Source organism: Carassius carassius, chromosome 49 (assembly GCF_963082965.1).
Source record: "Carassius carassius chromosome 49, fCarCar2.1, whole genome shotgun sequence".
NCBI lineage: Eukaryota > Metazoa > Chordata > Actinopteri > Cypriniformes > Cyprinidae > Carassius > Carassius carassius.
This window is the reverse complement of record NC_081803.1, coordinates 20239524-20255318: the sequence shown is the minus strand read 5'-3', so window position 1 is coordinate 20255318 and position 15795 is coordinate 20239524. Positions and strand designations below refer to the sequence as shown.

Sequence of the window (15795 nt, the reverse complement as noted above, 5' to 3'; positions counted from 1 at the left end):
TGACCAAGCATTCAAAATCTGTTTTGATTTGTAAATGTCATTTCGTGTTAACTTTAGGGGGGTTTTCACGACTTACAGTGAGAGAACAACTGGGTCCTCTAGTGAGGTCACCCGCTCCGGTTTCCCACCACCTGTCTCTGCGCTGCTTCTGTTGGGCCTGAACATGTCCTGAGCAGACGGTCCTCTGGGCTGTACGGTGACCGTGGCAGTGTGGCTGCCCTCATCCTCACTGTTGGCTCGCTCGGGCGCCTGCTGTGCAGACAGACTGCTGGCGTTAGACATGCAGTCGCTGTCACTGTGGCTGCGCAGGGCCATGGAGTCGGGACTGATGGGCGCTCCACTGCTGCTGGGACAGGCCCGGACCTGCGCAGACGGACTGCTGAAGTGGGACGGCGATGTGAAGCCTGACGTGCGATCCTGCTTCACATGCTCGGTGGAGTCCACAGTCAACACCTGGGTGAGGGAGCAACAGATGAGACATTTTGCTCCTTAATTAATTCTTGTGATAATTGGTTCTGCTCTGACCTGAGGAGACGAGGCGGATGAGTTGATTAAGGAGTCCCATTCCTGGCCTTTGGGGTCTGCTCTCTTGCCCTGGTAGATCTCCCGCAGGGACAGACGGTTCTCATCTGGAGTCTGGGTGTGACAAAACAACCTGTTTGTCACTTTTTAATTAACCCTATAAGGCCTGTTGTATCATATTTGCTTTGCACATTTAAGTCCTCGAAATGATCAATGTGATCAAAACTTCTGAAAAGCCTGTTGTACACAATCTACAACATACAACATCTACAGCTTTTAAGCAAGTATAAGGCCTTTTAGTATGATTGTACAAATGTCTGCCTTCAAGTGTTTGGCTTTAAAATCTTTACTGATTTCTATAAAATAAACGTAAGAATATCTTTTGTTTTGTTTGGAATATTTCAAGATGAACACTTTCTAGACTGAAGCAATGGTTTGTTTATTAATACAGACATCATTTATTTATTTATTTTTAGAAAAAGTCATGTTAAAATGTGAGTATCATCAAATATGCTCATCAGCCTTTTGAGGAACAATAATTTGTTCATTATATTTTTTTAAACTACAGCTTTGATCATAAAACCAGGCATTTAAATCTCATCTTTCTTAGAAATATTCATTAATTTCAGAATCAGAATTTCATCTTACTTTTTGGCTGCAAAAATATCAGCATCAAGCTCCATATTCTCACTATATTGTACTATATTGTAACTTAAAACCACTAAAAACTTAACTTGTATAGCTAAAATTTTCTAAAAGGAATAAAAAAAAGTTAATATATATATATATATATTTGCTACCAAAAAAAAAATTATGAACTATTGTATCAATCAATTTCACTATTATGTGTCAACGAATAATGAATAAATGTAAACGTTAATGAAAGTGATTTATTATACATCATAAAACATTATTCTGTCATGTTACAATACTATCTTAACTTAGCTTTTTCAGTGACAAGCTATGATTCCCAACCTGTAGTAATGTTTTTACTTCTTAATTTTTCCTAGAGACTAAGTTAATAAAAATGTACCTGCATTAGGAAGAAGGAAGCACTTTCAAAGTTGTCAGGTAGAGGGCGGTATAACTCACTCTCATCCAGTTTCCAGTAAGACAGGCCTGGAAAACCAGAGAGTAAGAATATGTTAAAGGCAATTTCACGATCAGAAAATAGCCAAAATCTAAACTTCTTCAAATGTAACATTACACATTAAAATCCCTAAAAGAAAAACCTTGCACCCCTCCTGTGTGCTGTGTGCAAGTGGAGCTTGATTCTTAGTGAAATGTGTTACCTGAGGCTTCAGACACCAGACTGTCACTTCTCTTTAGAGGCAATGGATTTGTGGAGGCTGTGCTCCATCCACGCTGAGGAAAAAGCCAGAAAACAGATGCTTATTATACTCAGAAAGCATTTTTAAAAGCACACAGAGGCCTCTAGGAACACTCAACATAAGAAGCTGAATAGAGATGCTTCATCTCATCTCTGAAACAGCAAATGATGCACAATTCAGACAGTTCATCCGAGATGCATAACAGAAATTCTTACCAATTATAAATCTGACATTTTATGCCTTTAAATTTAGAAACGGACATGATATAGAAAATATTTTACAGTAGAAATTATGGAATGACATTTGAAAGAGTTTACTACTTGAAATGGTAAAAAGAAAAAATACACTTTGATATTTTATAGAAAGATCCTTCCTGTTTAAAATGTAAAAAACATCATCCAGTATTAGCAGATGCTTACATCAGGTAAGTGATCTGTGTGCTCCTTAAGAGATCCTGCTCCTGCCGTGCTCCTGTCCCGCTCCTCCACATATGACGTCCGGTTTGGTGTTGTTCGGCTCTTTCTCTGTCTGCGTTTTTGCCTTTGGGCCCAGGAGGTCAGAGGTTGACTACACAACATACAACACAAAAGAGCTAGATCTCTTAATGTGATAAAAATGATTAAACAGAGTTTCCTCAATCCCAGAATCATTTTAGAGCGGCTATCAACATAAGGGATACTGAAATCGTCTTTGAATGAGCACTCGCTGTTAACTTTTACTTTCAATTTGGTGATCACGCACACTCTGTAAAGAGAGCACATCTCTCAAGATCAGATATTTGTCAATGAGCTCAGGATCTGTTGAGCAGCAAATTCTCCAGCGTGGTCTTGTTGTCATCTCTCGGTCATCTGGGAAATCTGCCTCCAGCAGCTCGTGTTGAATGCAGGGTTTCAAGTCTGCGTTTTCCCACAGAATTGGGTTACTTTTTAACTCCCCGTTGGTTAAATAAAGGTTTGCATAAATTACATTGAATTAAAACATTTTGCTTTCTACCTATGATACAACTGCGCTAGATAGATAGGTTTTGTAAATGAGGGCTACTGGTAGGTAGCATTTGAGCTGTGTTTATAATCAATGTGCATTATAGTGACTGTAAAATATGTATTTTAGGTATGGAAATTACATATTTGATATTTGGAATTTTGTCATTGTTCTACTTTAGACAGTTTTTGACTGACAACCCTGGCAACCTGGCAACCCTGGCTTTATAGAGCAGAGCAGATGCTTTCAATTTAGTGTAGCGTACATTCTAGCTAAACTAAATGACTTCTAGTTAAAAATAAATAAATAAAAGGAAAACCAACAGTTTGGGTGTGCATCCAAACAACACAGTGTTTAAGTAACTCCATCCTTCTTGTTATGCGGTCATTTTTGGCAATTTTATTATTTAAAAAAAATATTTCTAAATAGTTATGTATTATTATTTTTCATTTTAGCTAACAATAACAACACTGCTTACGGCTATAAAGACTATATTGTGTATCTGAAAAATCACAGTGAAAAGTTTAAACATATTTTCATTTGTGTTATTTCAGTTTTGATTACTACTGAACTATAAGTCTACCTTGTTACTCTCTGATCAGTCGGCACATCGAGTGCAACCGTCCCAGTCGTCTGGAGCTTGTCATTGGTTCTGCTCAGAGGGTTCTGGCCCAGAGGGCTTGTGAGAGGTATAGGTGATGGTGTAAAACTCCCGTCCGGCTGGTTCGGGGACCACAGCACCTCGTCTCTCCCCTCTGTAGAACTGCGCCGCCAGGTTCCTACCCCATGTTCCCAGGTGGAAAGAGTCCCATATCCACTGCTCAGGACAGTAACCATCCCCTCCTCTGAGCTCTCCTGATGGTGAACGGTGAGCTGGGGGGGTGACAGAGGTCCTGGACCTGACAACATGAAGGTGTTCCCCACCGGGTCCTCTAGAGGATTAGGGTTCTTACTGGGCTCCAGAGAGTGAGTCTGTGTGCTGATTTGGCGGTTTTGTAACTGCACTAGAGCCTTAATTTCATCCTGTATGAGCTGGAAGAGAACGTGCAAGAACGTCAAAACAGAACGAAACAACTTATTTATGATGTTAGTGTGGATTTTGATAATTGCTCAGTTTAAGGCCAGAAACACACTATACAAACATACACAAATGCAATTCGGAAGCATTAAGTCAACATTGCAAGCGCAGTTAACAACGCAACGCAATGAGAAATGAACCTCAACACTGAATTGATAGTTTCCTTAAAAATATGTATATAAACCACGTCTCATACAGTTAGTTTAGCTAAATTTTAACTAAGCAATATTCTCACAGAGTAAAAAATTGATTTCTGAATACAGCAATCCACAAGGTCAAGAAGAGTTGATAGATTAATCGGAATATAAATCGAAAATCGGTTATAAAACTATAAAATCATTTATAAAACCGTCAACAAAAAAGGGTTCACTGCCGTTTTCCATCAAAATAAATGCTTAATGTTTTAACATCTGAAATTAAGAAATTAGTTGTACTGTTAATGTATTATTAATATTTATTATATTACTTTTTATAAAAAAAAATATATTTTACTGAGAAATAGTATTATTAAAAAAGTATTTTTTTATTATTGTTATTTAGTTATTATAATACATATTATTACTCATTTATATCCATAATGATATATAAATTTAATTCAAATAAAAAGACACATTGTGCTATAAACAAACACAGCAAATCTGGAGCTCTTTATAATTATTTACAATTTTGAATGCAATGTTTCAGGAAAAAAAAATAATTACTATTATTATTATTAATAATAATAATAAATATATCTATTTATTTTATATATCAGTGATGCGCGGCTTGATCCAAAATGAGCGGGTGACTGCGGTCATCCAAGTCATTACAAGTCATCCAAAAATATTTTTAATGACATTCGGGTCGCGGTCGGTCGGGTCGTTTGAATTACCTTTGTAATTTATATAGTACTAGACACAATTGAGAAATACATAGGCCTACACTTTATTGGCTGAATAACTTGCTTGAATAGAGTGACCACCTGTTCCGCTTTGTTGTACTGTACAGCAATTTTACCCTTTGTCCTACCTCACGCAAAGTGAGCATCCCGCTTTTTCATTCGCCCCTGCCTAATAAATACACGGATACGTCCATAGGCGTACTGTTAACTTATGTCTAATAGTTCAGAGGAGAGCAATAAAAGCGTTACTCGATGGGCTGAGTCGTACGTCAATCAAACTGTTGACTGGTGCACGAACGCCTCCTCAAGAATCTCAAATTGGAGAGCGTGCGCGCTGTTTGGTCGGGTTAAGCAGCTGTGGCCACAAAAAAGAGAAGATGCACTTTTAATAGCGAATGGACCGCTACATAGTCTACTCTTGGTTAAGACCTGTAGATGGCAAAGCAGAGAGAGCTTTTTGCATTTTATGCAAAAGCAGTTTTTCAGTGGGACATGATGGAGAATACGACGTGAGCGACATGGTGCATGTGAGTACCACAGAAAAAAAGCACATCTTCAAGAAACATGCAAATCAGTTCAATCTTTTTACAATAAACCAAATGACCCACAGGCTGACAAAGTTTGGGCAGCAGAAGTGATGAGAATTTCTCATGCCGTACATCACATACATTCATATCGCTCGACTGACTGCAGTAACAAGTTAGCCCCAGTCATTTTTCCAGATTCTGAAATAGCTAAGAAAAAAGCTGTAGAAACTTTGGGTGATATTTTGGGACAGGTAGTGTCTTAATCTTTTAGTCGGTGGGTTTAAAAAGGAATATAGGCTATATATTACAGAAAGCTTGAAATGTCTACTTTTAAACGAAAAAAATGAAATGTGCATTTCTCTCTGGTGTTCATGGCGAGTCCGCATCGTCAACTTCATCTTTACAGCGACACAGAAAACACCAGTTTATTACTAAACAATTAATTGTCTCCTTGCTAATTTAAACACATTCATAATCATTACTTTAACCGGTTCTTTGTGGAAAGCCTTATGTGTGCGGTCATAACGCTTATTATGCTGCAGGCTATAGTCTATTTAAGTAATTAAATTAATATAAAGGGGCGACGCATTTACTACTTGTAAAAAATGCGGGTCAGGAAGTGGGTCGGGTAGGCTACAATATTTTCTTTTTTTGCGGTCCGAGATGCGGGCGGGTTAGTTGAAAACATCGGTCGGGTGCGGGTTGTTTATACATTGACCCACGCATCACTGATATATATATATATATATATATATATAATTAAATACAAATTTTTGCCACTTTTTTCAATTCTGTGATATATATTTATATAGTAAAATTTCTGGTAACATTTATATATACTTACTTTTTTTTATTTTTTATTAATAAATTGCACTTAGATTTAATTCCCCAAATCATGCAGCGCGAATATCTAGTTTGTATGACTAGATGCATGTGAATAGCATATGTTTGAAGCCTTACACTGGCACAACCAGATTAAACACAATGAAAAACCTTAACTCCACCAGACACAAAGAACAACACTCTGCAACATGATGAACAATAACTTGGTATCAGTCCAGATAGGTTGCTTTGAGAAACATACCTGTATTTGGCACTGGTACTGCTCCTCCTGAGCAAGGATTTGCTCTTGATATTGCTTTTCCACTAACTGAAAGAGATGAAGCCACCGGCCCTGTTAGAATCAGAAAAAAAACAGTCTATACGTCAGTATGTAAAACGGAAAAAATCTGATTTTGTGGATTCAATGACCTGCTGGAAATGCTAAGACAGATAAATTGCTGCGTTTTGGTTAGATGGGCTAGTTGAAATTTTGAGTGCAAAAATATGGCCAATCTCATCATATAACATTTTTTAAAGTCAGATCCAGTGAAACTAAACTAGAATGGATTATCCACAAAGCTAGAAATAAAAAAGTCGTGGAGCATTTTGATAAATATATGCACATATTATATATTCATGCACATATTTTAATAATACATTTTATTTCAGCACATCACTATTAAGAACTATAATATGCATTCAAAAAATATAAAGTTTTCATTTCATGCCGACTTCAGGACTCAAGAAACTTCTCATTTGAATTTTCTAAGCTCATTTGTGATGTCAGGAATCAGCTGGATTGTGGGATATTCATCACATGTAGACAAAAATTAGAAAGCAGAGATTTCTGAATGCAACAATGCATGATATCAAGTAGGACTAAGAGATTAATCAAAATATAAATTGTTATATATATATATATATATATATATATATATATATATATATATATATATATATATATATGGTGATTTTTACAATCATGCCAAATTTAAAGCTCTCGAGAACTTCTAAATGATCTTATTTGTGATGTCAGGGATCAGCTGCATTGTGGGATGTTCTCCACAGCTCTGAGCGTGGCTGCTGCTTATGCTGTCTCGACTCCTATGGGAGAACCCAGACGATGGCCCAAAAACCTGGGCCGTGACAGTATGAGGGAATGGACAGCATGGTCTCGGGCATCTGCGCACCTCACAGTTCTTCCAGATCTCAGGGTCGGTCTCGCCGCTGCTCTGGATCTCCTGGACCAGGGCTCGGAGCGTCTCTATGGAGCTGGGGTTGATGAAGGGCAAACTTCTCCCTGAGCTGAACTCCTCCTCAGTACGAAGACACAGATTCCTAAAGCATGTGATACGAGAACAGAGTGATTTTAAGTCATTTCTAACCTGAGGGCTTGTTGTGGATTTAAAACAGCTTATCAACAGCATCTTTGTACGGACAAAAACATCACTAACTTTATTTTTGGTTCTGTTTTCAGCTAAATAAAAACTTTCATTTTGGTTTCAGTGAAAATTTTATTTCAGCACATCACTATTAAGAACTATAATATGCATTCAAAAAATATAAAGTTTTCATTTCATGCCAACTTCGGGACTCAAGAAACTTCTCATTTGAATTTTCTAAGCTCATTTGTGATGTCAGGAATCAGCTGGATTGTGGGATATTCATCACATGTAGACAAAAATTAGAAAGCAGAGATTTCTGAATGCAACAATGCATGATATCAAGTAGGACTAAGAGATTAATCAAAATATAAATTGTTAATAAAAACAAAACAAAAGAGAAACTTCTGATCTCCCAGAAGCTCTCCACCAAAATAAAAGCTTGCTGGTTTAACGTTTGACAATTAGGAAATTTAGACAACCTTAAATAGCTGTATTATCATTTGTACAGTTGCACTGGAACATACATGCATTATTATATTATATTTCTCAAATAATCATTTTCTAATTTTACAAAAAACAGTAAAACAGTATTATTACAAAATGTATATTTATTATTTTGTTTGATATTTTACCTTGTAAATTATAATAACCATAATGAAAATAATAAGAAATATTATTATTTAATATTCATATATAATGACTTTTTAAAAAGCACACAAACACATTCAGAGCAAACTTGGAGCTCTTGTATTTTATTTATTTATTTTAAATAGCATTTTAAAATGTAAAGCATTATAGTATTAAATATTTTTCTAATATATTGATTTATATTTATAAAAGCACATTTATATCTATTTCACAAACCATGCAGCCTTAAAGGCAGAGTTTTATCCTCATTTCCTCATCCTCAAGTGCATTTCTTTCTTGGTTAATGCAAAAGAGGCTATTTTGAAAAATGGGTGTAACCAAAAGGTTGCTGGTCCCCATTTCCTTCCATAGTATGGAAGAATAAAAAAGAACTATAGAAGTCAAAGGCTACCATCAACTGTTTGGTTACCAGCATTCTTCAAATATCTTCTTTTGCATTCAGCAGAAAGGAAGAAATTTCTATAAGTTGTAATAACTTAATGAAAAGAATTTCATTTTTGTGTTAACTGTCCCTTTAACATCTAGAAGCATGTATATTCCCAGAAATGCACAGCGTGTGTTTCAAGCCTTATGGAGCTTATTGTGGCTTTAAAGCAGCTTATTGACAGCCTTTTTTTTTTTACCTTATTTTGTTAGAAATGTTGCATGCTGGTGTGGTGGAGGGTCTGTTGTCCCCTTCTGTGGTCTGAAGGAAGCCCTCGGGGTGGGACGCGGAGCACTCCTCTTCGGGGAGACCTGATACAGTGTCCTCAGAGGAGACGATGGACACCTCGCTCTCCTTCCTGCCATTGGCACTGATCTGATTGTGGCTCAAGGCTACAGAGCTGGACACGTCCTCAGAGATGCTGTCATCTGTGAACATGTTTAAACAGCCGTGGACAAAGACTGTGTGCGAGCGCTGTTTAAAATAATGAAGAAAAGCAGAGGACACAGTGTAACATGATCCACTTCATAAAATTAAACACTTATCCAATGCAGCCAGGGCTCAAACCTGCATCATTTCAACTCCCAAACAGATTTGTAACCAATAAGCCACCTATCCAAGAAAATAAAATCATTTACGTTCAGAATGTTTTACTTATGCATATGTTTTTAAAGCTCATATTAAACAAGTCAATTGCAAAAAATAAATAAATTTATACATCTACAACCCGAATTCCGGAAAAGTTGGGACGTTTTTTAAATTTTAATAAAATGAAAACTAAAGGAATTTCAAATCACATGAGCCAATATTTTACTCACAATAGAACATAGATAACGTAGCAAATGTTTAAACTGAGAAATTTTACACTTTTATCCACTTAATTAGCTCATTTAAAATTTAATGCCTGCTACAGGTCTCAAAAGTTGGCACGGGGGCAACAAATGGCTAAAAAAGCAAGCAGTTTTGAAAAGATTCAGCTGGGAGAACATCTAGTGATTAATTAAGTTAATTGATATCAGGTCTGTAACATGATTAGCTATAAAAGCTTTGTCTTAGAGAAGCAGAGTCTCTCAGAAGTAAAGATGGGCAGAGGCTCTCCAATCTGTGAAAGACTGCGTAAAAAAATTGTGGAAAACTTTAAAAACAATGTTCCTCAACGTCAAATTGCAAAGGCTTTGCAAATCTCATCATCTACATTGCATAACATCATCAAAAGATTCAGAGAAACTGGAGAAATCTCTGTGCGTAAGGGACAAGGCCGGAGACCTTTATTGGATGCCCGTGGTCTTCGGGCTCTCAGACGACACTGCATCACTCATCGGCATGATTGTGTCAATGACATTACTAAATGGGCCCAGGAATACTTTCAGAAACCACTGTCGGTAAACACAATCCGCCGTGCCATCAGCAGATGCCAACTAAAGCTCTATCATGCAAAAAGGAAGCCATATGTGAACATGGTCCAGAAGCGCCGTCGTGTCCTGTGGGCCAAGGCTCATTTAAAATGGACTATTTCAAAGTGGAATAGTGTTTTATGGTCAGACGAGTCCAAATTTGACATTCTTGTTGGAAATCACGGACGCCGTGTCCTCTGGGCTAAAGAGGAGGGAGACCTTCCAGCATGTTATCAGCGTTCAGTTCAAAAGCCAGCATCTCTGATGGTATGGGGGTGCATAAGTGCATACGGTATGGGCAGCTTGCATGTTTTGGAAGGCTCTGTGAATGCTGAAAGGTATATAAAGGTTTTAGAGCAACATATGCTTCCCTCCAAACAACGTCTATTTCAGGGAAGGCCTTGTTTATTTCAGCAGGACAATGCAAAACCACATACTGCAGCTATAACAACAGCATGGCTTCGTCGTAGAAGAGTCCGGGTGCTAACCTGGCCTGCCTGCAGTCCAGATCTTTCACCTATAGAGAACATTTGGCGCATCATTAAACGAAAAATACGTCAAAGACGACCACGAACTCTTCAGCTGCTGGAAATCTATATAAGGCAAGAATGGGACCAAATTCCAACAGCAAAACTCCAGCAACTCATAGCCTCAATGCCCAGACGTCTTCAAACTGTTTTGAAAAGAAAAGGAGATGCTACACCATGGTAAACATGCCCCGTCCCAACTATTTTGAGACCTGTAGCAGAAATAAAAATTGAAATGAGCTCATTTTGTGCATAAAATTGTAAACTTTCTCAGTTTAAACATTTGCTATGTTATCTATGTTCTATTGTGAATAAAATATTGGCTCATGTGATTTGAAAGTCTTTTAGTTTTCATTTTATTCAAATTTAAAAAACGTCCCAACTTTTCCGGAATTCGGGTTGTATATATATATGTGTGTGTGTGTGTGTGCGCGCGTGTGTGTGTGTGTGATTATAAAAAAATACTAAAGGAAATCAACTTTTGCAGCTGTAAGGAATAATCTAGGCCTAAATGTAGAATTTAGTGTTTGATAACTTTATTCAATTTCTGTATATTTCTTACATGCTGAAGGGCACAGGTAAATGTGACATTTATTAGAATGGTTTATGTGAAGATTGATTCAAGTTCACGTAAATTAGAAGTTTTTTTAAAGTCTAATAAATGTTCAAATTGATAGCTCTCAATTATACGGCAATGTTCAATGGCTACAGTTCAATATTAGAAATAAAAAATGACTTCATATATTAGAGACATCAGCGGTATTGGTATCAGTGATACTCCCCTTCAGTCATAAAAAAGATGCCATTACATAAATATTAAAAATTATATACGGTCTTTATGCTGTTTTATGTTTTAAAGATTACAAGTTACCCTATTTCAGTTACTTTATTAAAGTAACCTTACAGTAGTAGGACTCAACATTGATTACTGTCAGACTTAAAAATCCTTCATCACTTGAATTAAGATTATAATAATTTAATTCATTTTAAAAGTACAGCCACCACAAAATCAAAATTAACTTAAACACCTCTTTTTACTTTGAAATTGTTCTGAGGTTTAATACAGATTTAAAATCATTAGATATTGTTTAATAGTTATGATATTATTTCTAAAATCTTTGCATAGCTATAACAGGAAACACTGGCATCTAACAGTACTTGGTTGGGGAAAAAAACTGTTAATCTTAAGAAAATAAAGCATATACTCAAACCCATGTGTCATATTCTGTGTCCTAAACTCCTGAAACACTGATGTCTCATATTTTAAAGTCAATCCAATCTGAATGTGTGATCTTTTGTCATTTTTAAAATTTTCATAAGTAACTGTCATTTTATTACACTTTTTTCTTTCTCAATACCAGTTACAGATTACAGTTACATTTATTCTGTTATTAAATAACTTAATTCCGTTACATGTAACGTCAACTAGTTACTCCCCAACACTGTTCACAACAAATGCCATTCATTGCAATGAACTTGAATGGAGATCAACAGCAAGGTGTAAGAGCAGAAAAACCCAGAAGCACACACACTAAGTCGTCAGATCAATTAACAACACAAAGCTAATGAAGTAAACAACAATCAAACCCCGCCGCTGGTGTGTTTTATCGCACAGTTATTCTGAAAGATGTCAAGCAGCTCACAGATGTGGACACACAGACTCGCTATAGCGCTTCCTGTTCGCTCGAGCAGCCGAGCATCATCTCTGCAGGCCTCCAAACACATTTACCGTCACAATAACTCCAAAGTGCCGTGTCACTTACTTGTTACTTTGTATCACCGCTTGTTCTCCCATTGTGACATCCCTCTCTGTCTCTTCATCCGTCACTGTCTGACCGCTTCGAGCTCAACCTTCTAACCAGCGACGACACACTGCGCCGCGAAACGCCATTGGTGCAATGAGTTCAAAAGGCGTCAATTGATTGGCCAGCCTAAATAGTCAACGTCACTTAAGGCTCTGTGATTGGTTCGTTCTCAGGATTCTGCGCATTTTAAGACCACATTAGTGGTTTTGATTGGCTCTCTTTATTGTAACCCCGCCGCAGTCGGCTTCTGTGCTATTCTATTCTAAGAATTTTTTGGGGGAAAAAACATAATTAAAAATGTATATATTTTAAAAATAAAAGGAAATGCATGGGTTGTATTTCAGTTTTAGAAATAAATAAAAGAAATATATATTTTCCTTAAAATACATTTATGATTTGGGGACCAAATGTACTTAGTATTATTTTTTAACCCAAAATTTAAAGAAAAAACATTAAACAATATAGCAATATGTATTATTTTGTATTTCACTAATACAACATAAATTACTGCATTATTGCACTCATGAAAATCCCTATTTGAGAATAATAATAATAAAAAACACATATATTGCAATACTGTTAATTTAGTAAAAAAAATAAAATAAAAAAAAGGCCCTTAATTGAAAATATTTTCACAATTCAACCATTTCCTCTGGACCTAAAATAAGCTTCTTAAAATAATAATCTTTTTTTTTTTTTTACTTGGTTAAAAGTGAATTCAAAAGGGAAAGATCAATTTACAAAATTCAATTAGTTCATCTGCGCTTATGTACTATATATATATATATATATATATATATATATATACACACACACATAAATACTTATTTTGTGTTTCGTTTTTGTGGCTCATCAAAACAGGTTACTAGTTTTACTGTCAAGTCTGATTTTCTGGTGGAAAATATAATATGGTAAATTTATTTAAGGACATACATTTTGCAATTCAATAAACAAAAGTGTTTCATACACAATGAATGTCATATTTATTGACAGATATACAAAATTCCAAAGAGTGACCTTTTTTTGTCTTTACATGAAAATACATTGTATTACACAAGGTAATAAATACAATAAAAGATTAAAGTAATGGCATCACTATAATACTTTTCAGAATCTCCCCGATTATATCCATTAGTGCGCCCAAAGAAAAAAAAAATTTGTAACTTATCCTGTGACCTATTTCCAAAAGCACAAACCTAGTCTAATTTGTAAAAGCCATGCAGATTCTAATGTGGGACCTTTCATCCGGTTGCATGCATTTTTGTTTATTAGTTCTTAAAGATACTATGTGGTCAAAGAAAAAAAAATTATATAAAAAAAACAAACAAATGGCAACAGTTCTGGATCTCTTGCATTTATAAATCAGATGATATATTCGCTGAATGGTGCCTTATTCCCTCCAAAATCGCAGATGAAAAGTGCAGCTCTTAACATAAATGCTCCGTTTTCTGATTGTTTTATCCCCTCAAAGAAAGGCATGCATGATTCCCGTGTGACACAGTTCTTTTAGCCGTATGGAGACAATGGTGAAGGAGGCGCTAGGATCTGGCGTTTCTCTCTGTTTCTGCCAGACACTCCCGAACAAGCCCTCTGGCATGAATTATACCTACAAAAAATACAAAACCATGACACAATATTTGAGTATAATATGAGTGCATGATTTTAAAATTATATTTAGAAGCAGATCTATTTATTTCGTCATTGATCTGTCCACTAACCTCTTTTAAGTCGCTCCATGGCACTTTTACTCCCTGCATATGTCGGCCTTATTTCTTTTCCAAGTTCTTCAATGATGGCAAGGAGCTCAGCATATTTACTCTGAGGAACTTGGCTCCCATTTGGACCCTAAACATGAGATAAGAGAGAGAGCGAGACAGAGAAACATTTTAAATAAACTTTTTGTTTGGATAGAATGGGTTTTAAAGTGTAAAATTAGGAGCATCAAACCTGTTATTTTAAATTACAATTTTAATTACATTTATGCATTTAGCAGATGCTTTTATCCAAAGCAACTTACAGTGCATTCAGGATAAAAATTTTTGTTGTTGTTGCGTTTTTGTTATTTAGTAAGACTATGCAGTTTTTATGTTTTAGTTATTTTAGTATATCAAGTTAAACGAACTGTATTTTTTTTTTATTAATATTTTGAATTTGGTTATTTTCCATTTATATTTTCCATTTTCATTCTAATTTTAGCTAAAGTTTTAGTAAGTCATTTTGACCATTTTGTTTTATAAATGTCTTTATAGCTTTCATTTCAATTGTAGTAATAATTTTGTTCAAGTTAGACTACAACTTTGAATGTTTGTACTTTTAATGTTTTCATGTTTTATTTTAATTTTAGTATTTATTTCTTTTTTTAATGTCTACATAGTTTTTGACATTTTGAAAAACTTTGCTTTGACAACAAGCTGAAATAAAAATATGTTAAAAGGTTTTTCGTTTCAAGTAACTTTTTTTTTATTTGTTTATTTAAGTGTTAGTTAACTATAATAACATGAAACCTACCTGTGGGAATCCCAACGAAGGTGGCCCAAAGTCATTCAGTATTGGTTTGTATGATTGTATTGTTGCCATTGAAGACGGAGAGGAAATGTTTCCTTGTTAAAACAAAACAGATCAATAACTGTACGAAACAACAACAACTTAAAATGTACATAGACATATATGACATTATTTCAAGATAGACTTGCAGTAACTGTGATATAACCCTTGTGACAACTAGCCCCTGCCTTCGTTCTATGCGATACCACCCTCAACCACTAGGTGTCTCCAAATAGCAATAAAAAAACGGCACGTCTGAATCCGATCAATCAACAGCCCGAGAGACAATCATGGAGGAAACGGCACGGGCTTGATCTTAGCAGCTGAAAGGATTCATTTTTATCACAATCTAGCGGCCTCCACGCAAACCCATCCGGCCACGGCGCGACGCGGAACCTTCGGGAAGAACCCGAACATGCACCTAATGCCGATTTTTAGCCCTAGCAAAGGCGAGGAATGCGTTTTTTCCACTAGTAATAATGGCGGATGTGAAGGATCTGACCCTGTAGCGATCAGACTGGACAAAAACTACACACGGCTTTTCCCCAGGTATTCTTTCTCTCGCCAATTCTTACATTCGACCAAATACACTCAAGACGAAGAGTTTTCCGCGCTTTTTCGGCATACCTTGGTTCCCAGAAGTTCCTGGAAGGTGTTGATGGAGATTGGGTTTGTAAGACATACCTGAAGAGATAATAAATGAGAGAAATAAAATTGTCCCTAAAATCAGCGGAGCGTCCGTCTCGCAGACACTTTTTGTTTACAGCACCGGCAAATATGGCCGCGTCACTCCTCATGACACACACACTGTTGTCCATCATCACCACAAAGAACTCAGACAATTAACACATAATTAATGAAAAAAAAATAACCAGTGTTGTCCTTAATCACAGTGACAACTGAAGAAGTTACAAAACCATTAATAAT

General features: G+C 36.1%; 2 protein-coding genes across 3 annotated transcripts in view; both read right to left on the bottom strand.

Moving 5' to 3' along the window:
- Window positions 1-12426, bottom strand: part of LOC132132365 (M-phase phosphoprotein 9-like) — a 28656-nt gene extending 16230 nt beyond the window's left edge. Inside the window, exons 1-10 of the mRNA XM_059544739.1 lie at window positions 12283-12426; window positions 8798-9072; window positions 7332-7479; window positions 6404-6493; window positions 3418-3866; window positions 2273-2420; window positions 1815-1887; window positions 1556-1641; window positions 526-636; window positions 77-453 (exon numbers count right to left, since the gene is read on the bottom strand). Coding sequence (XP_059400722.1) covers window positions 77-453; window positions 526-636; window positions 1556-1641; window positions 1815-1887; window positions 2273-2420; window positions 3418-3866; window positions 6404-6493; window positions 7332-7479; window positions 8798-9036 — 1721 coding nt within the window. The 5' untranslated portion in view covers window positions 9037-9072; window positions 12283-12426. The remainder of the gene's footprint in view (window positions 1-76; window positions 454-525; window positions 637-1555; window positions 1642-1814; window positions 1888-2272; window positions 2421-3417; window positions 3867-6403; window positions 6494-7331; window positions 7480-8797; window positions 9073-12282) is intronic.
- An 857-nt stretch (window positions 12427-13283) lies between these two features.
- LOC132132218 (cyclin-dependent kinase 2-associated protein 1-like) lies at window positions 13284-15724 on the bottom strand. 2 transcript variants are annotated; one of them, XM_059544541.1, is made up of 4 exons: window positions 15553-15724; window positions 14833-14924; window positions 14043-14169; window positions 13284-13930 (listed from the first exon to the last, which is right to left on the bottom strand). In XM_059544541.1, exons 2-4 carry the CDS (start codon window positions 14899-14901, stop codon window positions 13863-13865), a joined length of 264 nt encoding a protein of 87 aa, XP_059400524.1. In that variant the 5' UTR covers window positions 14902-14924; window positions 15553-15724; the 3' UTR covers window positions 13284-13862. The 2 variants fall into 2 exon arrangements, with proteins under 2 accessions (XP_059400524.1, XP_059400523.1); XM_059544540.1 differs by having other exon boundaries at window positions 15496-15723.
- Between the last annotated feature and the right edge of the window lie 71 nt (window positions 15725-15795).